Genomic DNA, 23,170 nt, shown 5'->3' with positions numbered 1-23,170 from the left:
CACAGAGGCAGGAGACATCTCCCCCCACCTCGGCCGCACTATACACAGCACAGAGGCCTGGGTGCAGTCTCGGGGCAGCTCCCACTCCCAGGGATAGCCGGACATTCTGACCATGGCCTCTGTGCAAGTACAGTGGCTCTGATGGTGCAAGGCATGGTCATCCTCACCTTGTGGGGGGGCTGGGCTTCATCCACCGTGTCCCCAAGGAGAACTGACCACTTCTCCCCTTTCTCCACAGCCGCAACAGCGTAGCACCCCACCCGGTACACCCTCCTGCACCCGAGGGCTCAGCAGGTCCACCGCAACACTGGAGGGGTACTGAGACCAGCACCTGGGGGTCCTGTGAGCCCTGCACCGCACCATGGAGCAGCGGGTGCAGGACGAACGGGAGTTCCGGCAGGAGCTGCTTGCCCAGGTTTGTGCCATCTGTGCCCATCTGCAGACCCTGGGGCAGAGCGTGCTGCCTCGTGCCGCTCCCGTGCCTGTTGCCTCCCCAGCTCCCGCTCCTCCTCCCCCTCCCGCCTCAACCTTCACACCCCTCCTCCCCATCCCCCCAGGGACGCCGAGGCCCTCACACCTGCTGTGCTGGGAGACAGTTGGCCCAGCAAGACCCCCACCCCGAGCCCTGAGCTTCCCCTCCCCTTTCCCACCCTCTTCTCCTCTCTCCCACCTCCTTTCCCCAGTCTCCCCAGAGTTTCATACCCACCCCCCAGGTTTAGTTAAATAAACAGTTTATATTTTTGAAAATGTGTATTTTATTTGACATCAGGAAGGGAGGCTAGGGAGGGGTACGTGGAAGGATGTGAGGGAGAAATGAGGCACAAGCCCCCAATGGAGCAGACCAGGGAGGCTCTTAGAGTTTCCACCCTGAGGAGCACTCTTGCAGGGCCTCCTAGATACTGACAGCCCCCCCGATGGCAGCCTGCAGAAAGTGCTCACAGCAACACGTCCAAGAGAAGCACCAGAGTGCCTAGAGGCAGCTTTGGCTCCATGTTGCAGAGTGCTGTAGTGTCCCGAGTGAGGGCAACCAGAGCACGCAGAGACAAAATGCTTTGCTGTCCCTCATCAAGGTAGGCAAGCAAGTAGGAAAACCTGAGAACTGGCTGTCCAGGGGGTCCCTTTAAGCCCAGACCTCAGATAGCCTCAGGCAGCAGCCCCACACAGTAAGTCCTGACTTGGTGCCCTGCTGGAACTGGTTCTGGCCGACCTTAAATGCGATTCAGAGTCTACTCAGTGTGGACGTGCTATTTCAAAATAGCAAAATGCTATTTTGAAATGCATTTTGTGAATAGATGCCTTATTTCGAAATAAGCTACTTCGAAATAAGATATTTTGAAATAACACTGTAGTGTAGACATACCCTCACTTATCTCAGTCTGTCAGTCTAGAATTTTTTAGACAGAAGAACAGAATACAGGAAGTTTCAATAATGCCAAGTACATTGGTACAAGAAATTAATTCCACAGGATAGTGTGTGAAAGTATAATCACGACAATCATCTAAAGCCATCAAAATTGAATGTGTACTCAACAGTTAGCCCTCTGAATATAGCAAGACAGAACCTCAGTAATTTTTTTATCTGAAAAAAAAAAAAAATGTAGTCCTCCCCCCCCCTTCGTATATGCTAAAATGGAAGTGAGAGAAGACTTTATAGTTGGACATATTAAGGCCTAAATCTTATCACACACTGGTCAATCCCTAGAACGTATTTTTAATGTTTGATAAAGTCAGACTTGTGCATCTCACTCCATTGCATTGAAGTATCATACTGCAAGTGTCATGGAGAGTACTGCAAGGAGGCCAGGACGCTCCAGAACGCTGTCCCAGCAAGTTATTTTTAGCTGGCACTGCATACGAGAATGACAGAAGGAGCTGGCTGCTCCACATCTCTTCTCAGGAGCAACTGTACAGCCCCCAGCCCAGTTCACTGCCCTTCCACGGAGCTGTATCTCTGTAGAGCTAGGGGCAGTACAGCTGCTGAAAGTGCTGCTGGCTTTCTGCTCCTTTCCCTGCTGCCCCACCCAGGGGGCAGCTCTGTGAAAAGGCAGGGATTAGGGCTGGGAGTTCTGCTCCTTTCACTGCTGGGAAAGGCATCACAAAAAGGAGCAGAAAACCAGCAGCTCTTCCCACAGCTGTACTGCTCCCAACCCTGTTCCGATAGCCCTATCCTACTGTAGGGATTGAGACAGCTCCATGGAAGGGCAGAGCTGGGGATTCTTCTCCTCTCCTCACCCCTTCTCCTCCATTGGATGGATCACAAGGAGGGGATGGACAGAGCATCACACGGGTTGGAGGCAGGGCAGAGTCACATGGAAAAGTCATGTGTTGCATTCCCCTCCCCAAGCTGGTGTTCTCCTTCCCCATACCGATAAATAGATTTTACTTGCACCACTGCTCATGAATGATTCATTCATGGATACTAATGCCACAAGGGATCACTAGTCTGATCTACAGATTGCAAGCCATTACATTTTCACCCTGTTACCTCTCTAAGCCCAAAGCTTTTGTTTGACTAAAGAGTAGTTTCCTGAAATGTTTGGATACCGATAAACGGTATATGGAAGCTTTAGATCTGAATTTCTTCTCTTTACTAGTACTGAATCAGTTCAGATACGATTTTTGTTAAAGAATGCATCCAATTAGAAGCTATTTATAACAATTAAGAACATCTTTTGGATTCTATCATATACCATTGAGGGAAGTCATCAGTGGTGCTCCAGATGTATTGCAACAGGATGAAGCATAACCAGTTCAAATAGGAATTCCAGAAATGCAGAGAACTGTAAAATAGGTACTAGCATAAACCCCATGAAAGACCTTGATCTTTTTTTTTTTTTTAAGTGAAAAATAAAGTCAACCTAGCTTCTAATCCAAGATCTGAATGTGTAAAGATGCTAATGTTAGGCATATATTGCCTTGGCTTCTGAAAGAAACTGAAAGTATGTTATTTTTAGACACGACAGAAGCACCACGTTTCAGATACAAGTTAGATTTCTAGGCATAATGAGAACTTCGAGATGCTTACTAAAATTTATGTATTGGAAAGTTGATAGATTCAGAATGTTTCAAGACCTTTTTAGTTTAGTTACCCACAGAATACACTCTATATTACGTAGTCTAACATCCACAGAATATAAAGCATTCCTTCCATTTAATCAGAAAATAAAGGTTCTCTAGTCACCATAGTAACACTTCATAACAAAACATCCCAGTGACTGCTCTCACTTAATTAAGCCTCTTACAGAACTCAGGAAGTCTGAGTAAGAGCTTGGAAGCATCTTTACATCTGCTGGTTTGAATCAATTTATGTACAGTTTAGGGTTTTGTTTTCTATTTTGAGTTTCACCTCTTAAAAAAAAAAAAACCCACCAGAGGGAATCAAGATTGGAAGGGGATACATAGTTCTGGCATTTTAAAAGATTATTATTTATCCTTTTTACAAAAATGTAGTTGTTCTGTGCGCCTTGATATTGCAAAATGTACAAGTATCAGAAAAGCTTTTTCTGGGCAGGGACTAAGAGTACTTATCACAATAGGGCCCTTGATCACACCTGGTACTAACAGGAGCTACAGCAAATACATTATAATCACACATTAGGAACAGATCTTTTGATTCTGCAATGATCAGTTTAAACCAGCTTTGGTGACAAACTAGTTCTGCTATAGATACTTATTTTACACATGTGATTTCCTGGTAATATTTACACATGAGTTAAGTTTGGAAAGTTCAGAAGGGAAGAGGTTAGTTGGTTTGGTTATGGATTTATTAACATTAAATTGTATAAATAAAAGTACCATAACCCCCCCCCCCCATTTTTGTGTGTGACACTAGGAATAGAACGTGTAACTACCTGCTCCAACATGATCATAGGCCTTTTCAGAAGGTGTGGTCATTTTTTCATATGTGAAAGTTAACCAAGGGGTGCACCAAGGGTTCCATACCAGGACTCATGCTTAATGTTATTAATCAGCTGGAGATGGAGATGAACAGTGAAGTGGCACATTTGCAGATATTCTAATAAAGCTAAGTGAGCGGGTAATATTCATTGTTGCCAAATGCAAAGTAACTTACATTGGAATAAGTAAATTCAACCATTCACTCTCATTCTTGGGTTCTAAATTATCCACCAGGAAAGAGACCAGAATAAAGTACATTAAACAACTTTAAAAAAGGAACAAGCGCCTTCTTATTCCTAGGGATTAGTCAATTGCTGAAGTGGTTAGTTAAGGTTAGGAAAAATCTCTGGATATTTTAGCCTACAGTCAACTAATCGATAAGCCCAGACACAATACTCCAGTTGAGGTCTAATCAGCACAGAGTAGAGAAGAAGAAATACTTCTCGTGTCTTGCTCACAACACTTGTTAATGCATCCCAGAGTCATGTTTGCTTTTATTGCAAGAGTGCCAACACTGACTCATATTTAGCTTGTGGTCCACTATGATCCCTTTCTGTAGTATTCCTTACTAGACAGTCATTTCCCATTTTGTGTGAGAGAAACTGTGGAGTACTTTGCACTTGTCCTTATTAAACTTTATCCTATTTACCTCAGACCATTTCTCCAGTTTGTCCAAATCATTTTGAATTATGACCCCATCCTCCAAAGCACTTGCAACCCCTCCCAGCATGGTATCACAGTCAACATAATAAGGGTACTCTGTATGCCAGTATCTAAATCATCCATGAAGACACTGAATAGTACTGGTACCAAAATAGTCTCCTGTGGAACCCTACTTGTTAACGCTCTTCCATCATGACTGGTAACCATTAATAACTATTCTTGGAGAGCAGTTATCTAGTTATTCACCCACCTTATAGTAGCCCCATCTAGATTGTATTTCCCTTGTTTACATGATACCATATCAAATGCTTTACTAGAGTCTAGGAATATCATGTCCACCTCTTCTCCCTTATCCAGGAGGGATATTCTATCAAAGAAAGCTATCCGATTGGCTTGACATGATTTGTTCTCTACAAATCCATGCTGGCTAATACTTATCTACTTATTATCTTACAGATGTTTGCAGATGGATTCCTTAATTATTTGCTCCATTATCTTCCCTAGCACAGAAGTTAAACTTACTGGTCTGTAGTTTTCTTAGTTGTTCTTATTTCCCTCTTTATAGATGGGCACAATATTTGCCCATTTTCCAGTCTTCTGGTGTATCTCTCAAATCCCATGACTTTTCAAAGATAACTAAAGGCTCAGATACCTTCTCTATCAGCTCTTTCAGTATTCTAGGATGCATTTAATCAGGCCCCAGTGACTTGAAGAGAACCACTGTTCTACTGATATAAATGTCTTTTATCAATACTGAGGGGATGTGCTCCCTGTGCTCACCAAAGAGCCATATTTAGATCTCTCATGATCCATAATGTGCCAACCTCATTATGGAGTTAGCAGCAGAGAGGAGAAGGGGAGGAGGCCAGGTAGCTGAAGGAGGAGGGGCTGCAGGATGCAGAGTGATGTGATAACATCACTCTGTCGTCCCTTAGAGAAAGCTTGTTATAGGTATCGTAAGACAACTTATTCTCCTTCCCATCTATGAATAAGATATACTGGTAGAGGCACCTTTTACATCAATATAATGAGGGGTGGGCTTGTACCACTCAAATTCTGTGGATAGAGTTAAAGTAGTAAAATTTACATATATACACACACACACATAGATAATCAGTGCTTCCTTCTTGCCGTATATAATCTGATCTTCCATATACAATAGGAATTTCCTAAATTAACTCCTGTTTTAATTACAGCATTTCTCTTGAAAAAGCATCCACCTGGGTGACATAGCTTACATCAACCTAATGCAATTTTAACCCTCCCTGTTAAATCTGTGTTTTAATGTACAAACCTGCATCTACAGCCTAATCTACACTGTTCTTAAGTCAATGTAAGTTACATCATAGAGGACTGTGAAAAAATGTTATCCTGAGTGACACAGCTTCCATCAATCTAATGCAATGTCTATACCATGCTGTGTTGGTTATAGACACTCTACTACTGACTTCACCTCTCCAAGGGGCAGAAGATAAGTACTGAACTCAATAGGAGAGCACTCGGACATCAGCTTATTGTATCAATCACAGTAGCACCAATTTAGGATGCCAGCATAGACAATCCTTTACAGAAATTAGTATAATCCTGAAAAGATATGATAAAAGCCTTGCTGGAGGAAGAGGATAACAGTAGATTGGGGAAGATAACTGTAGAGGAATGAGTTATTGCATTCAGAAACACATTCTCACGCAGATACAGGACAGGAGGGACTGTGAAATCTACTATCCAAAAGAATAGAAAACAGAACAGGTAGAGATTTGAAATACTCAGCAGAAGTAAGTTCCCTTTCACAATCAGTCACGCTGTTCCACAAAGAAATGCAGATTCATCACCCACAAGTTGTAGGAGCAATGATTTGAGCCATTCATCTCTCTTTACAATAAGATATTTGATCAATGTCTTGTCACATTTCATTTAATCAGTGTTTTGAAAATCTCAATCACAAGATTGTTTACAATCTGACCAGAGATCCAAAATGTATATGGAAACCTTAGCAAACAAACTAAAACAAATTCTTGTTGCATCATTTTAGATGATTTAAGACCGCCAGATGGGACAGGGAACAAGCTGTTTCACAACAAAGGTCAATTTGGATTCACTGAGGGGGGACTCCTAAACAGCTACCATAAACAGGTTTTCAAAGAGTACCATTTTACACCCACTGTACAGGAGGCCCTTTAAACATCAGTGAATCCAGTCTTTACTACCAAGTAGCTGTTAATATAAAAAAATGACTTTGCTGGCCATAAGCTTTTAAGCCCCATTAACCCTAGGAAATTGACCTGTGGTTAAACAACTGATCTCAACTGGCTCATACAAAAAAGATTAACAGTTTTGTCCCAGCTCAACTATCAGTTAAACAATTTTAGTTTGTTAAATAAAATTATAGATTTTAGTTAGAAAACAGCTAGTCTAGTCTACTTTGCCTTCAAGTCAACTGTGGTCTGCTACCCCCCATTTTCTGTCCCCACTTGGATTGTTTTAGTTCTCTAGACAGCTCTCTCTATGATGAGCAACAGCAGCTGTGGTTTCTTGTTAACTCCACCCCATAGCATACAAGTCACTATGTAAGCAAAGAAAGGGAGAAATGATTCTTAGTAACATTTTAGCTACCAAATGAATCTCTCCAGCTTTCAAAAAAGTTGAATTTTGGGTAATATTAACAAACTCGAAAAGCTATACTGTATCACAAAAAACGAGGAAAAAAGCAACATTACTTCTCTGAGAATTTGTAGAAGTCTTATTCTTCCTACTGGGTCATTTAACTTTCTTTATTATCAAAAAAGTAATTTCTAGAAACTGGAATGTGTAAGATTTATCAAAGAATGATCTAGGCTCTCTCAAGCAGAATATTTCAATGAACAGCTAACTTAGCAATTTAATGGCAGTTTTTAAAGTGTTCCTAGAATTTATAGAGAGGCACAAAAAAATCTAAAGAAAGATTTATCTTGCTGGATTCCATATGTTTTAAAGTGTGTAAATTAGTACCCTCTTCACTACTTATTCTCTAATAGAAGTGCCATCAATGCTTGAGCAAAACATTTCACTTCAAATACTCTTGAATTCTTTCTAATAATAACTGCTTGTACTTATAAATTGCCTGTTTTTCGGACACGGGTCAAAACACTTCCTTTACCTACCACTAAAGGTGGCTGCTCCTTCCCTGAACTATTATTTTGTGGGGTGTGCTGTTGGTAGTTGGTATTCAGATATATCAGATCAACAGTTCTTAAGACTTTCAAACAAAAAAAAAAAAGTCACTAAACATGTTTACATTACCAACAACTTCCACCACTGAATCGAGACGTAGTAAAAAAAATCTTATTTATGTTGCTTACTGTTTACATTTCATTGATTGGACATGTCCAAGTCAGCTGCATTTTTGGAAGAAAGACTTAGCATTATATTGAGTTGCAAATACTGTAGGGACGCATGAGCAAAGCCCACTTCAAAATTATGAAAACACTTCTATAAGTCTCAGATTTTTATAAATTATATTTATAAAAATATATTTATAAATTGAAAACTTTGAGGTAACAAAAAGTTTGACAGTGCTATGGCATAACTACTGAATCCAACAGATATCTAGGATATTCTATTTTAGTTTAAGCAACTGTATTAAAATAAACTAATCTGAGTATGAAACTGTTTTTAATGCCTTTATGCAGTGGGGGTTTTTTGGGTAAGAAAAAAGGTGCCGGTACTCCGGGGCAAAGTTAAGAGAAAAAAAAGGGGGGGGGGGGGGGGAGAGAGGAAGACACTTGTGGAACAAAACAAAACGCCATGCTGGGATCCAAAATGTGGTCTTGGCCTCTTTAAGGACCAAAATGCCAGGCTGGGAGCTGGAAAAAAACGCCACACATCTCGAGCAGGCTTCCATTAGGAGCAGAGCCAACCCAAGAGCCGGTACACACAGGGGAAATGCCATTTCTCTTCTGTGTGCTGGGAAAAGAGGTGACAGTACGCTGTTCCGTACTGCCTTTATGTATTTAAAAAGTCACCATGAATGATTTATGGAATTTATATTAAGGCAATGGCAACAAATGCAAAAGAATCCTGATCTTTTGGAACAACATGTATTAGGCACAAGATCTGAGAACCGTTTGTCCGTAACTTTTAAACAATATTAAATACTGATCCTTTTAAATAACAGTTCTGATTTTTCACCTTAGTGCCTCATAACACCTAGATTTTTCTCAGTTACACTTAAAGATGTAAAGCCAAAATTAGATTACTACTCAAGGGGCTGTGCCCCTGCTCACTACGCTTGTCAACCCCCCTTTTGAGCCTGATGATATCATTCTGCTGCATGGCCAGAAATTTCTCATACACGCACGTACAGAGAGAGAGAGAGAGATTAGGGGTGCGTGTGAAAGGTTCACTGGTAAGCATCACCTTAAACGTGTAATGCTTACCAGTTCCAGTTAACCAGTAACCAGCAGGTGTTGAAGCAGCTCCCTGCCTGCTGCAAGCAGGGGGCTGCTCCAGCCCTGCAGGGGCCCTGCCACAGAAAGGGGTTGCTCTTGTCCAGAGCAGCCCCTGTCTGCGGGGAGCCTGGGTACCCCAAAGGCAAGGGCTGGAAGTTAGGAGCCAACAGCAGCTGGGAGCCAGGAGAGCCAGTCACAGGGAAAGGCCGGGAGCACCATCAGCCAGACTGGAGTGGTCCCCAGTCCAGATCCCACCTTAGTTAACTGGTTAAATGTTAGGTCAATCTAACATTTAACCGGTTAACTGATTAACTGGGATTTTACAAGAATAGCCCCATGATAATGAAGTTGAATGTACATTGCTTATGCTAGTTATTTCTGTCCAGTTACTAACAGTACTTTACATTAAAAAAAATAAACACCTGCACAAGTATGTTTATTTGGAGATGCATTTATTTAGTACAGAAGATTTTTTTTTTTAAATCTTGAAATAGGAAAGGTTCCCATTTTGCTCTACAACACAACCCTTCCTTTCATCATCGCTCAAAATATGAGCAAACCAGTTTGCAATGTTAATCTTTGAACTCTGCTTTCATACACTTAGATTAAGGATGTTAAATATCGACTAACTGATTAATTGAATAGTTGATGCATTTTTGCATCGACTACAGGCAGTCTCCGAGTTACGCAGATCTGACTTATGTCGGATCCGCAGTTATGAACGGGGTTTGCTCCGCGTCTCCCTGGTCTGCTGGAGACCAGCAGACCAGGGAGACGGGGAGCAAAGCCTCTGAGGACGCCGGCAGCAGAACAGCCGCAGCACGTCTGGGCTGTCCCGCTGCCCCTGTGCTCCGCCGCTTTGCTCCGGACGCCTGTGGTACAGCAGCTGGGGCGCTGCCGGTTGGTCCCGTAGCGCCGCTCTGGGCGCTACTGGACCAACCCAGCAGCACCCAAGCTGCTCTGCCCCAGGCGTCCTCAAGTCAGCCGCTGCTGAAACTGACCAGCGCTGACTCCAGGAAGCCCGGGGCAGAGCAACTCTGCCTGGGCTTCCTGTAGTCAGCCGCTGGTCAGTTTCAGCAGCGGCTGAATCTGGATGCCAGTTCCGACTTACATACAGATTCAACTTAAGAACAAACCTACAGTCCCTATCTTGTACATAACCCGGGGACTGCCTGTACTACAAGCAGCAATGAAACAGTAAAGTATCAAGTCCATTTCATTAGATGCGGCATGTGAAAGTTACGAGGTAAGAGAGGCAGAGATTGGATGAGAACTGAAAACTAGGAGTAGCGGAGGGAGACCTGCCATCCTTGAAGTATCATACATATACTAGACAGAGGCTCATAAAAGTTAAAGCACTCAAAGCAGGATAATGGAATAGCATCAATGTAAAAAAACAGTATCATCTCATTCCTTTCCTACAATGGAAATGGATTTCTTTTAACCAGGGTTTCTTTCTGTCTTAGTCCTTGATGATCCAGATCCCCATCCTAGTTTATTGTAACTAACTCTGCATAGTAGGTCTAGTTCTCCAGCTATCTGATGCATAGCAAGTGTACAAGTCCCATCTCTGTGCTCTGTTTAAATAGGATTTCAGGTAATTGAAGTGATCTGATAAACTATCAGTTGCAACTGTATGCTATTAATCTGGCCTCCCAATTGCTAAATTACCAGTGTTCAGCCTAGATCAAATATGACACATCCATAAGGAATAAATTATATTTATATTAGGGGTATTAAAATGCATTTAATCAAGTAAACATACGAAAATGCAACCTGTGCACATGGGGAGCTGGCATTCAAGCTGGCTCCCCCGCTCCTTCCCCGGCACTGACTGACTCATCAGTTAACATGGTTACACTTCCACATCCCTAATTTGTATTACTTTAATCTTCAGACAACAGCTCTTTCTCCTCCTTCCTCCCCCAAACCCATCTCCTGTTATTTGAACAGTGAACATGTTCAGCGCTGGACCAATGACAATGCTGCTTGTTTTGACAGGCATATGGCTAGGTTAGGACAGAGCTGAGAGATGACCTCTCTTGCAGAGGATACAGAGATGTGTGTGGTGATGGGGGCGGGGGGGGGAGGGGAGAGGTGTCAGTGGCCAGGAGCTCCCCACCAGCCTCTGAGGTGCTGTAGGGTTGGCACTGCTGGATACGTTGTATTGGGCATATAGTCTTGCTTTTAAAACTGCAATGTTGGCTGTGCACATATTTCCTGTTTTTTGTAGGGAGCCACAACTAGCTGAGGAATGGGAAAAAAAAACTCCCTTCAGAGTATAGTCCTAGCAGTGCACTATAAAAGGGAATCATTTTTTTCCCTTACAGTGAATATATTGTTGGCAGTATTTGGAGCTACTGATAACTAAGGAGGAATTATATGGGAGCTAAAAGCATGTGGGAGCTTTCCCTACTTCTGGGCCTCGGTAAACAGTCCTCGCCAACAGCTACCCTTCCCTCCTTTGCTACTATAGTAAAGTTCTCTCTCCTGTTTCAGTCCACTGTAATAACTTGTTTGTTGGGTGCAGCATTGGCTGTGTATGAATGGGACATAAAAATACACTCCTACTTTTTGTAAAAGGTTGTTACTTATGAATGTACTGTAGTGCAGTACTGGCTCTGCATATATCAGTGGGACTGGCCAATGTTCCCTGTAAGATGTGGGCTTGTGCCACCCCTCAGGAAAGAGAGTCAAATGATGTCCAGCTGATTAGAAGAGCACCCAAAGCTCAGATTGCTTTGTTTCTACTGATGGTGTAGATTTGCATGCATGTCAGTTCACAAAATTATTCTGCATGTGGATGGAAAAGATTAGCGGGACCACTGATGCTGGCTATGTATGAAAAGGGCTCACCAACCTAGCAAGGGACACCCCATGTACGTATGGCTGTATGTGGGGATCATCAGGTCTCAACCTGCAGGATGTGGAGGTGCTAGCCGTCTGTAAACCTGTGCCCCCCCTGCTGGGGGTGCAACGCCGGCTGAGGGAATGGGGAGGCGGGGAGCAGGTGTGTGTGGGGCGGGTGCGGAGCTCACCTCCCTTGCAGGGGGTGCGGTGCTGGCTGTGCTGCGCCCGGTAGCCCTCGATCACCTCCCACTCTCCGTTGTCGCGCTTGATGGGGAAGGAGACGCTGAGCACGTGGTTGCAGGGCTTGATGATGCGCAGGATGCCGCGGACGCGGTGGCGCCGCTCCTCCAGGCTCTCCCGCGAGCGCAGCCCCTCCACCAGCTTGTCCTCCACGATGCCGGCCCCGCGGTCGAAGAACCCCTCCACCATCTTGAAGAAGTTGGGGTCGTCCTCCCGCTCCGCCTCGCTGTAGCGCCGCCGCTGCGGGAACCGCGCGCTGGGGCCGCCCCACAGCGCAGCCCCGGCGGCCGCGCCCGGCTCCGCGCCCGCCAGCACCGAGCCGGCCCCGGCGCGGGCCGCGAGCAGCTCCCCCAGGTAACGGTACATAGCGGCAGCTCCTGCGGGGCGGGGGCGGTGCTGACAGCGCTCGCCCCGACGGCACAAGAGAGGCGGCCTCTGCCGCCGCCACCGCCTTTAAATGGCCCCGGGGGGCGAGGCTGCGGGGCCGCAGGTCACACCCCGCCCCCTGCCGCGCCTGCGCACACGCCGGGCCCGGCACTCCGCCGCCCTCTTGGCTCCGCCGTGAGGCGCTGGGCGCGGCGCCGGACCGACCTCAGCCCATCTCCCGGAAGGACCGCGGTGGGTGTCGGTGCGCATGCGTGTGGGGCCCGAGGCTGGCTCGCCCGGCCCCGGTCCAGCGACCTTAAGGCGCCTCCGCCAGTGTAGGGGGTGCGGAGCGGTCGCTTTTCCCGACTGCGGGGGGGTCATCCTGCCCTTTGCGCTGGGGGGCGGAGAGCCCCGACCTCCCCTTTGGCTCCGTGGGCTCCGCGCCCTGCTGCTGTCACGCCTCGCTGCGCCCCTCCCCTTCGCCTCCCCGCTGCCGCCAACCGCCCGCGAGCCGCGTCCCGCTTGGCGGTCCCGGCTGCCTGAGCCTGGTCCCCGGCTGCCTGAGCCTGGCCGCGAGGCCGGTCCCCGGCTGCCTGAGCCTGGTGGCGCTCAGCCTCCGCGGAGCCGCGTGTGCCCCCTGCCCGCTGGCGGGCCCCGAGCTTCGCCTCGCTTCAGAGCTGTTTGCTTCCCAGCTCAGCCCTAGCCACACAGCGGGGCCCGACGCGCGTTTGTTTCCTTTCGCCATAGGACTTTAAAAAGTATTTGGGCTCTAACTATCGTCCTCCTAGGTCCGCACATAGCGCGGTACAAGCGAGCTGTATAAATGCTGCTTTGTATGTGCTTTCAGTGTGGCATGTTGTAAAGCCAGGCGAATATCTGAGTGAGTAACCCCAGAAGACCAGGAGGTATCCCTAGGCATGCACATAGTCACGCACGTATGCCTGGTTGAGAACCCAGGCTTTAGCTGACAGTGCTAGCAGGCTCTGCAGCATTGCTTATGTGGTATTACAAGGGCCCTCTGCTATAGGCAACACAAGGCTCAATGTGTCACCACCTGTATCCTTTGGGTACTTATTTTTCTTCTTGTCTGCCTGTTTGTCACCAGGTGACCTGGGGCTCTCTGACCCTCTCAAAGCAACAGTTCTTGTCGGATGAGTAGTCAAGACTAGAGCAGGCACACAGAGGTAGGGAGCAGGACAGCACAACTAATCTACTGGACAGTGTGTGTTGTGTTGCTTCCTGGACACATCCCACAGAGGGTGTGAATCTGAGGGAGAAAAATAATGCCCTAACTTTCTTGAGCAAAAGTTTCAGAGGGGTAGCTGAGTTAGTTTGTAACAGGAAAAACTTAAAAAACAAGAAAATAGTCTGCTAGTACTTTAAAGACTATCTACATGTTTTGTTCGTCTTTAAAGTGCTACCAGACTGTTGTTTTTTAAGTTTTTCTTGAACGAGTTATACAGTAGCAGTCTTATGTGTTCTGCAAGGGTGTCATTTCAGAAAAAATATTAGTGCCAGTGTATAGAATTATATTTAATTATATTCACTCAGAACTATGAACACTTCCACCGAGAGGGGCAAGAGCTATTTTGTGTGTGTGTGTAAAAATATCCTTTAATAGGAGCCAAGAAGAAAAAAGCGTGAGTGGAAATATTTATTGTTTAATACAATTTTAAGCCTCCTAATGTGGACAGGACACATTTTCATTTATTACAGAAGAATAAGTTTAATACACAGGCTAATTTTGGCCAGAGCAATTATGCTGCCCTTTGGACAGTGGGAACAGGGACATCTGTCTATCTAGGGTAGATATGCTAATCTCAAAACTCTTCAGTCATGTACAGTATATAAGTTATACATGAATCAACCCACAATCATTGGGGGCAGGCAGGGAAACTTGAAAAAAAAAAAAGGACCAACTGAAGTAAAATAAACCTATCTTTTTGTCAGAGAAAGAGCGTGTGATTTCTATATTGGAAATGCATTGCAGAACATAGTCTGAAATAAGTTTCTTTCCTGAAGGTTAAATCCAAGCAATAATGCTTTGCAAAATGTGTGGAGAGAGCTGCTATGCAGATGTTTGTGATGGAAATACATCAGGACCTATCCTCTTTGCAGTTAATTTCGTTTTCCTCCCTAATTTGAATCCTATCCATACAAAAGTCCTTATTTTGAGTATGGGGATGCTTTTAATTCTACTTGGCCTATCAAGGGATATAGATAAAGTTCAAGTTAGCATGACTTGCCACCTGCTAATACAACCAGTTTTTGTACTCTAAAGCTATGTCTACACTATGGCTATGTCTACGTTGCAGGCTTCTTGCACAAAGAACGGCTGTTCTTGTGCAAAAACTTGCCAAGTGTCTACACTGCATACACGTTCTTGCGCCAGTAAATTTACAGTACAGCGTCAGAAAACAGGGCTTCTTGCGTAAGAACTCTGATGCTCTGTATGAGGAAGAAGCCTTGTGCAACTGTTCTTGTGCAAGAGGGCAGCACAGACAGGCAGCCACGAGTTTTTCTGCAAGAACTGGCCTCCCAGGGGAAAAATGCAGATGGCTGCTCTTGGATGCTCCGTACCCGCACTCAGAGCTCGTTACTTCTGCTTGACAGACCCTTTTCCCTTAAAGCCACACACAACCTGCAGATGCTGCATGGGAGCACCAGCACAGCCAGCAGCTCTAGCATGTGGCTCTGACCTGCTGCATCTCACCCATTTTGATATGGGTGAGCAGACAACGGAGTCTGGCCTTCTGCCATCCGAAGGCATGCTCAACCTGGTTGCGGGCCCACTTCAGGTGCTGGTTGAAATGTTCCTGGCCGGGGTCCATGTGGCTGGTGTATGGCCGCATCAGCCAGGGCATGAGGGGGTAGGCTGTGTCCCCCACAATGCAAAGAGGTATGTGGATGTCCCCAACAGTAAATTCCTGCTGGGGGAAGAGAGTGCCTGCCTCCATCCTGTGATACAGGCAGGAGTTTCTCAGGATGTGGGCGTCATGTGCCCTACTGGACCACCCCACATAGATGTCTATGAAGTGGCCACAGTGGTCCACGAGGGCCTGCAGCACCATTGAAAAGTACCCTTTCCGATTGATTAAATGGGCCGCTCGATGCTCTGGCGGATGTGGGTCCCATCCACGGCTCCCCTTCAGTTGAGGAACCCACTGTTGAAGCTAGCCACTGTTGCATCCGTGTCCCACAGGCAGATGACTCTCTGGAGCAGGATGTTGATGGTGCGGACAACCTGCAGAAGGGCACACAGAAACACAGGGAATGCACCCAATGAGGCAGGACAGGTGCATGAGTCCTTGGGGGGTCCCTGCCCTCCTATGATGCCCTCTGCCCCCAGACACACCAGGCCCCCCCCCATACCAGCAGGCCTGTGTGAGGGAGGGATGGCTCAAGCCCCTGGATGACAGGGCTTCCTCCACTCCCCTCTGCCCCCCTCCCGCCAGCCTGGAGTCTTCCCTTCCCCCGGGCAGGGAGTGCAGCCCCACACCCAAGAGTTACCTGCATCAACACAGCACCGACTGTGGATCTGCCCAGCCCAAACTGGTGTGCCACCGAGCGGTAGCTGTTGGGGTGGCCAGCTTCCTCAGGGCGATAGTGACCCTCTTCTTCACAGGGATGGCAGGCCACAGCTGGGTGTCATGTCTGAGAAGCTCAGGGGTGAGCCAGACACACAGCTCCAGGAATGTTTGCTTTCGCATCCTGAAGTTTTGGAGCCACTGCTGGTCATCCCATTGCTCCAGGACCAGCCGGTCTCACCAGTCAGAACTGGTGTCCAGTGTCCAGTAACACCTCCACACAGTTGGGTAGGGACGCCACCGCATCCGGGGAGAGGGAGTCCAGAGTGAGCTCAGCATTGAGCTCATTCAGGAGTAGTGAGGCAGTGTAAAGCAGCCGCTACAGGCACTCCAAAATGGCCGTGTAGGGCCAGAGCAGGCACAGGGCCACCCCTGGCTCCATGGCACAGCAAGCGCAAGGCAAAAGTTGCAAAAGGCTCTAGGGCACAAAGCTGTGGTGTCCAATGGGGCAGAGGGCAACCACAACTAGCACTACTACAGCTTTCAGTCCCTACAAGAGGTCCCAAAGCACGCAGCAGGAGAAAAATGGCTGTCCAGGGAGATCCCTTTAAGCACGTGTCTCAGAGGAGCTCCAGTCCCTGCCCCTGGAAAGTCCTGGTGCCCTTTTGCCCTCTCCAAAGTAGTTCTGGGGGGAAGTCTTTGCACAAGAGCGTCCTGCCAGTGTGGACATGGTCTTGCTCAAGACCTTTTGTGCAGGAGTTCTTGTGCAAAACAGTTCTTGTGCAAGAAGCCTGCAGTATAGATGTAGCCTATGAATTTTGCTGGAAGAGGCAATGCAAATGAAGCACAGATTAGCATTTTCTTGTGCTTCATTTGCATAATCTCTTCCGGTCTGATTTTGCGCAAAAACAAGCAATATGAATGAGTCCACTTTGTGCAAAAACCCATTTTTGCGCAAGATCATTATGTCTCCTCCAGGAACAACAGCGGTCTAATGATCTTGATCTAATTCTAGGGTATGTCTGAACTGCGAGGATCTATCGGAAAAAGATACGCAAAATGCGCTTCGCATTTTGCGTCTCTTTTTCCAATACTTTTGTTGGAAGAGACTTTTCTGAAATTGGCCCATCTAGACTGGACCAAATTTCGGAAAAAAAACCTCTTTCAAAAGCCCCCTTCTTCCTCGTGGAATGAGGAATACAGGGGCTTCTGAAAGAGTGCGTTTGCTCTTCTGCAAAAAAAAGTGGAAGAGAAAATGTGTGTAGAAGCAGTTATTTTGAAAGAAACTCCTTCTTTCAAAATAACCATTAAACCTAAAGTAAGGGTTATTTAGAAAAAAGGGGTTTCTTTCAAAATAACTGCGTCTACATGGCATTTTTAATCTTGAAATAGGGTATTTCAAAATAGCGGCCGAACACGAGTATGCAAATGAAGCGCGGGAAATTCAAATCTGCGCTTCATTTGCAATTTCGCTTGGCTGCATTTGCATTCCTCTCTCGACAGAGGAATGCAGTGTAGATGTATCCAAGGAAGCTATTTCTCATAGTCTCATAACATTGCTCAGTATGTTTATCATTGCTTATTGTAAATATTAAAACAATGATTGTAATACTGGAATATAAACTGTATGTTCTTTGTTTAGAGTAACACATGGAAGACGACAGAGGATTCTCAGTTAAACTTGTAAAAGATCACTTGGATGGTTGTAAAGGTACTTTTTATATTTTTGTGTGCCATGAGACATTTCAATTAATTTCATACTGAAATTGAATTTTTTTTCTTCCAAACATTTAAACAGACATAAGTAAAGTGGTAAACAAGCATATGTACTATAGGAAACTATCTGCATCAGTGATGGACTTATTTAGTTCTGATCTATGGGACGTGGTAATATAATTGTTCAGTACACCTAAGAACCGAAAGAACATTCTGAATTTGGGAAAAGTACAAGACACTGTTTTTGAGCCAACAATTTTCGAAGTAGTTTGTACTTCCAACCTTAAATATTACTACTTATTTTCTTTGCTATGTAATATAAACATTTTGCTTTATTTTGTTCTCACCTGAATTGAAAAGATCCCTGTTTTAAGATATGTATGCTATTTTAACTAATTTCATTTCAAGCAAGCATATCGGCTAAATTAATCTTCAAGCTGTACTGGGAAAATCAGTTCACAGCCAGGAACCCAGGACACATTTGCATTTGCTTTGTTGATAGCATATTACTCAAAATTCCATGTAATTCCACTATCTGAAATTACATAGGAGAGACCACTGGGTATCCTTGTTAGCTAATTAAAGTTTCAGGAATAGCAGAAACAGAAGGAAAAAAATCCTAATAATTTTACAGAGTTAAAACTAGAACAGGTCAGAAACAATATTTCTTATTTTAGATACATTTTTATTTTATAAATAAGAAATATTTCCCTCCAGCATTTGTTTATTCATTGAAATCAAAACATTCTGTAGGAGTGTATCAATTTTGACAGAATTCCTCTGGAAGCTTAGGGTTTTCCCCATCAGTTTTCTGCCAGTTTACCAACCTGATTCCCTATCAGCTCACCTGCTAGGTTTCTGGGGAAACCTGGCTCAGCAGCCTACTTTGTGGGATGTCCCCAGCTCCTAGGTTCATGGGGTACGTCTACGCAGCAGCATTATTTCGGAATAACAGACATTATTCTTAAATAATGTATTCAGAAATAAATTTGAAATAACAGGCTTCTTACTCCAACTTCTGTAAACCTCATTGTATGAGGAGTAAGGGCAGTTGGAGGAAAAGTGCTCTATTTCGAAATAAGTACTGTATAGACTAAATATGTTAAATTTAGTTTAATCAACTAGTCAATGGAATTTCCACCGACTAGTTGATTAGTCGATAGGCGGTGTTAGTTCCAGGCCCTGGGAGCTAACCCCACTGTGGCTCTGCCTTTTAAATGTATTAAGAGCTGGTGCATAATGAGGTGGATGGGGCGCGTGCCAGGAATCAGCTGATTCCCAGCTGGAGTCTAATCCTAGACGCTGCACCTCTGTTTTTTAAATGTATTAATAGCCTGCTGCCTCTTAATACATTTAAAAAGCAAAGGCGCAGCGTCTGGAACTGAGCTCCAGCTGGGAATCAGCTGATTCCTGGCTTACACCCGATCCCGCTACCCTCTTGCCTTCCCTGACGGGTTTTTAAGCCAACTCCTGCCAGTGCCAGCTCCTGCTTCCCCCTGCTGCCACTGATAGAGGTGGCAAGGGGGAGAAGCAATTAGTCGAGGGACTAGTCGACTATCTAATAAGCTTATCCTTATCGGATAATTGACTAGTTGCTTACATCCCTAGGGTAGACATGCCCAATTTTGAAATAAGCTATTTTGACTTAAGTTACACAATTAGCGTAGCTCAAGTTGCATAGCTTATTTCAAGTGTAGCCCTGTTGTGTAGCTGTACCCATGGTTTCTGAATCGCCTTGGTTCTCAGGACTTCTAGCTAGAGGTGCTACCTAGAAGTTGGGATACCCCTCCAAGCAGTCTGCTCTAGAGTCAGAACTCCAAGGAGTTTTAGGGTCTGTAATTCTGTGGCAACCTGTCTGATGGACTCCCCCAGAATCCAGGCTCCCAGTAGAACTGGGTGGAGAATGATTCTAGCCTTGCAGATTTTTAAAAAATGTTTAAAAACTGAAACCACTTTTTGGAATCTTAAAATTCTCTGCTCTTGTCAGTTCATACCGGCTGCTTAAACGTAGGCCTGGTCTTTATATGGATGGGTGAACACCAAACAAAATCCAACCACTGCAGAAGATTGTACTGGTTAAATGACATTTTTTTCCCAAAGCCAATGCTTAATCAATGCAAACAAGACAAAACTAAGGTTTTTGCCAAAAGTTGCCATTAAAGACCATTTGATACTTTAATAAATGATGGAGGTATTACACCATAACTTTTGTATGCTGTGCAGACTCCTGTCTACCGGTAATTACATTCTGCCTACCTAATTTAAGCTGAATTTTCAATCTTTTGATGTATTTTTTATGACCTAACTTAACCTGTTGTATAGTGTTCACTTACGCATTTAATCTTTCTAGTAAGTTAAATGATACTTATGTGCATTTGAAAAGAACTTTTTCTAAGTGCAAATTATGATTGAGTTCAGTGGAAGTTTTGTGTATGGAGCAAATGTGTGAAACAAATCAGAAAATACCATTTAGAACTGCACTGTAGATAAAGGAATTTGCTGTGTATATTGAAGTTATTTTGTGTGTAGTTTATACATTTTGAGTTTCTTGGGATGAAATGTGCAGTCCAAACTTCAGTTGTAATGGATTTATTTTTAAAAGGAGACTAGAAGATTAAAAAAATTGTTGTAAGATTTTGGGGTACATAGGTTGAGTGTATAAACAAATAGCATCTTATGCATTCAGATCAGTAATAGGAAAAGTAGTGTCTACTCTAAATGCATGAATATGTAATACAAAATCAAATACATATATTATCAATACCTTAGGTAGGTTGAAAACCTCTTTATACATTTTTAGATAAAAATACTGATTGCTGCTTCTGAATGTTTATATTATAAAATCAGATAAATGGTCAGTTTTTTACTTGGGGGGCTATGCTCTGTCTAATAATGGAGTTTTTCTATAGAGAAAAAACAACCAAACAACCACCCACTGTATTTGGTTCGTTTATTGTTTACTGTTTACTATATTTAACAGAACATTGAAGCTAGTTCCTATCTGAACCGTTAAGCCTTATAATCTCCAAGAATTCATTTTCTCTCATCAGTAATGTTCAGTGTACTAAAAGATCACTCTTGTCAGTGTTCTTATCACTTAGTATTCAGATAATGTATTTATTCCATAAAATTTATTTCCTCAATTTCTCCGTCATCCCTATTTCAGTTATACAATATCTAATATTCCTAGTTGAAAAAGACTGAACCAAGATGAGCCAGAAAAATAGGATGAACCTGGAATAGGACTACTTCTCAATAAACCTTACAGGGAAGAGATTAAAAACAGAGAAATTTGCAGTAGTGCTCTGTTTTGGCTCAGCTAAATCAGTGCCTAAGGTTTGAAAACTAGAAGAAAATGTTATTGGAAAGCAGACTATAGCCCTCTTTTATTAAAATATAAAGTTTATAAAGATGAAGTAAAAATACTTGATAGAATTCCCATTTAATAAAAAGTACAAAAAAATTAAATGAAAAAATTTTAACTTAAAATTAACTTAATCAAAATACTATATTTTTAATAAAGAACACACATTTTCCTTTTATTAAAAAATTAATTAAGTTAAGGACATGAGCAGACAGGGTAAATCTCCTAGCCTGTCATATTAGAGATCTTGGTTTTGTTCCCAACTGTTCTTGAAGTACTCTTGCACAGTTTCTCAGTCATCTGTAAAAATACAAGAATGACGATTGCATTGTCAAAGGTCTGATGGATACTCACCAGATTGCTGTGAGGGGATCCAAATGTGGAATCCCATGTGGCCCTCACTTGATGTGAGCTAGGTACTCTTCCTGGCTTTGGCCTCTAGACACATGGTTTGGTGCAGACCTCATAGCTAACACCCGTCTTGATCAGACTGGCTTAACCATTTTATGCTCTGTGCTTGGAATGTTAAATATCAGTTCATTGAATAGTCAATTCACATAATGAATTCTTATGGGGTACTCGACTATGCTATAGTCCCGAGGGGTGGGGCTGGCAGCCAGTGCGCTCTGGCCTCACTCCTGAGGAGTCTCCTGCCACTCCATGCTGCTGCCTCTCTGTCTGTATCAGAGGCAGCAGTGCAGGGTGCCAGGTGGGAGCTGGTCCGTAAGGGGAGCCAATTTAAAAACCAGTTCCTTTGTGGACCAGCTGATTGTCGCCCTGTGTTGCTGCCTCTTATACAGAGTCAGCAGTGCAGGGTGACAGCAACCCCTGTCCAGGCTGGGGGTTGAGTTCTCAGACCCAGCATGAGTCACGACTGAGCCGGGCTGCTGGCCAGCCTACTAAAAAATTTGCTGGGGTGGGGGGGAATGTGTATAGTCTGTAGCATTAATCTATAAACTTTTGCTTCTCAGTTAATCAACTACAATATTACATCCCTACTCTGTGCACTTGCAAAAGTCTCCATTTGAGAGGGCCCCTTGTCCACCAGAAGGCAAAACAAATGCAACCTAGGAGCCAGGTTGCAATGCTTTTCTTTCAGATTTGGTGAAATATGAATGGTATGGGGCTATGTGAGTGAAGGGTGGGCAATGGGAATGAGTGGAGCTGGACATCTAGAGTCAGGAAGGTCTACACTACCCTGGGGCAGAAACAGTGGCCAGGAAGATTGAGGGACTGGTAATGAATTATTGGTGAGCTATGAGATCAATGGGAATTCTTGAGGGGTGAGAGTTTGTGGATGAGTGGAAGATATTGGGGGAGGACAAATGACGATGATGTGGTGGGGGCTGCAGTGAGCCAGATGTATGTTGGGGTTGCTGACACGTGGGGGTTGTTGGCGTAAGACCAGGTTTTGATGGTAAGTTATTGGCATTCAGGGCATTCAGGCATCTACATGTGGGGTGGAGAAAGGGGCATTCTAAAGTCCATGTCGCGTGGGGTACATATGAGGCAGGGTCACCTTAAGGAAGGTTGGAAGGAGGACAACTTCCATACTGAAAAGGGCTCCACAACTCTTTAATCTGGGCCCTATCTTGGTAATGTGGACCCAGTCCTTGATCTGCTTGGACAGCCCCTGAAACTAGTGACTTCTGACCCATGCAGCTCTTGCACATTCCCCAGAATTGCACAAAAGGGGTACGAAGAAGTCTGCAGGAATGGAAGTGCTGGGACTAGTCCTCATGGCCTTTTGTTTGAACTCCAGAGCATGTTCTCCTAGGGCTACTAGTTATTTTGTGGTGAAATCTCTCTGATTTTTCTAATTAAAAAAATGGGAGGGAGAGCTAACAGAACATTTTCTATGAAGACATCAGAACCTGTTCCCCTCCATTTGTGATCTGAAATAACTCAAATTTGGTAACTGACCAGACACACTGCAAAAGATTTGTATGTATTGGGGTTGTGGAAGAGACCTGAGATGTGCTTTCCTCAACACAGCTGGGAAGGCCAAGTTCTGTACAAAAAACTTTAAACTCCTCAGATTTTATTATATTGTAAAATGTAAATGATGTGTTAAGGCATACATGTCTTGGATAGGTGTCTTTCAAATTATTTAAATCCCA

General features: G+C 44.4%; 2 protein-coding genes across 7 annotated transcripts in view; one reads left to right on the top strand and one right to left on the bottom strand.

The window, feature by feature from the left end:
- Positions 1–12,518, bottom strand: part of GLUD1 (glutamate dehydrogenase 1) — a 59,077-nt gene extending 46,559 nt beyond the window's left edge. The window contains exon 1 of the mRNA XM_075934828.1: positions 12,026–12,518. Within this exon, the coding sequence (XP_075790943.1) occupies positions 12,026–12,443 (418 nt within the window). The 5' untranslated portion in view covers positions 12,444–12,518. The remainder of the gene's footprint in view (positions 1–12,025) is intronic.
- Positions 12,519–12,558: 40 nt separating this feature from the next.
- The window catches only part of SHLD2 (shieldin complex subunit 2), a 75,917-nt gene continuing 65,305 nt past the window's right edge, over positions 12,559–23,170 (top strand). For 3 of the 6 annotated variants that reach the window (XM_075934825.1, XM_075934822.1, XM_075934823.1), the window contains exons 1-2: positions 12,625–12,695; positions 17,613–17,681. Coding sequence is in view for 2 of the 6 variants with exons in the window: in XM_075934826.1 (XP_075790941.1) it covers positions 17,621–17,681 (61 nt within the window). In the remaining 4 variants the exon portion in view is untranslated. Of the gene's footprint in view, positions 13,628–17,612; positions 17,682–23,170 lie in introns of all 6 variants that reach the window. The other 3 variants (XM_075934827.1, XM_075934826.1, XM_075934824.1) reach the window with 3 other exon arrangements.

The sequence above is a fragment of the Pelodiscus sinensis genome, chromosome 8 (assembly GCF_049634645.1).
Source record: "Pelodiscus sinensis isolate JC-2024 chromosome 8, ASM4963464v1, whole genome shotgun sequence".
NCBI classification, from domain to species: Eukaryota; Metazoa; Chordata; order Testudines; family Trionychidae; genus Pelodiscus; species Pelodiscus sinensis.
This window is presented reverse-complemented; position numbering and strand designations above follow the sequence as displayed.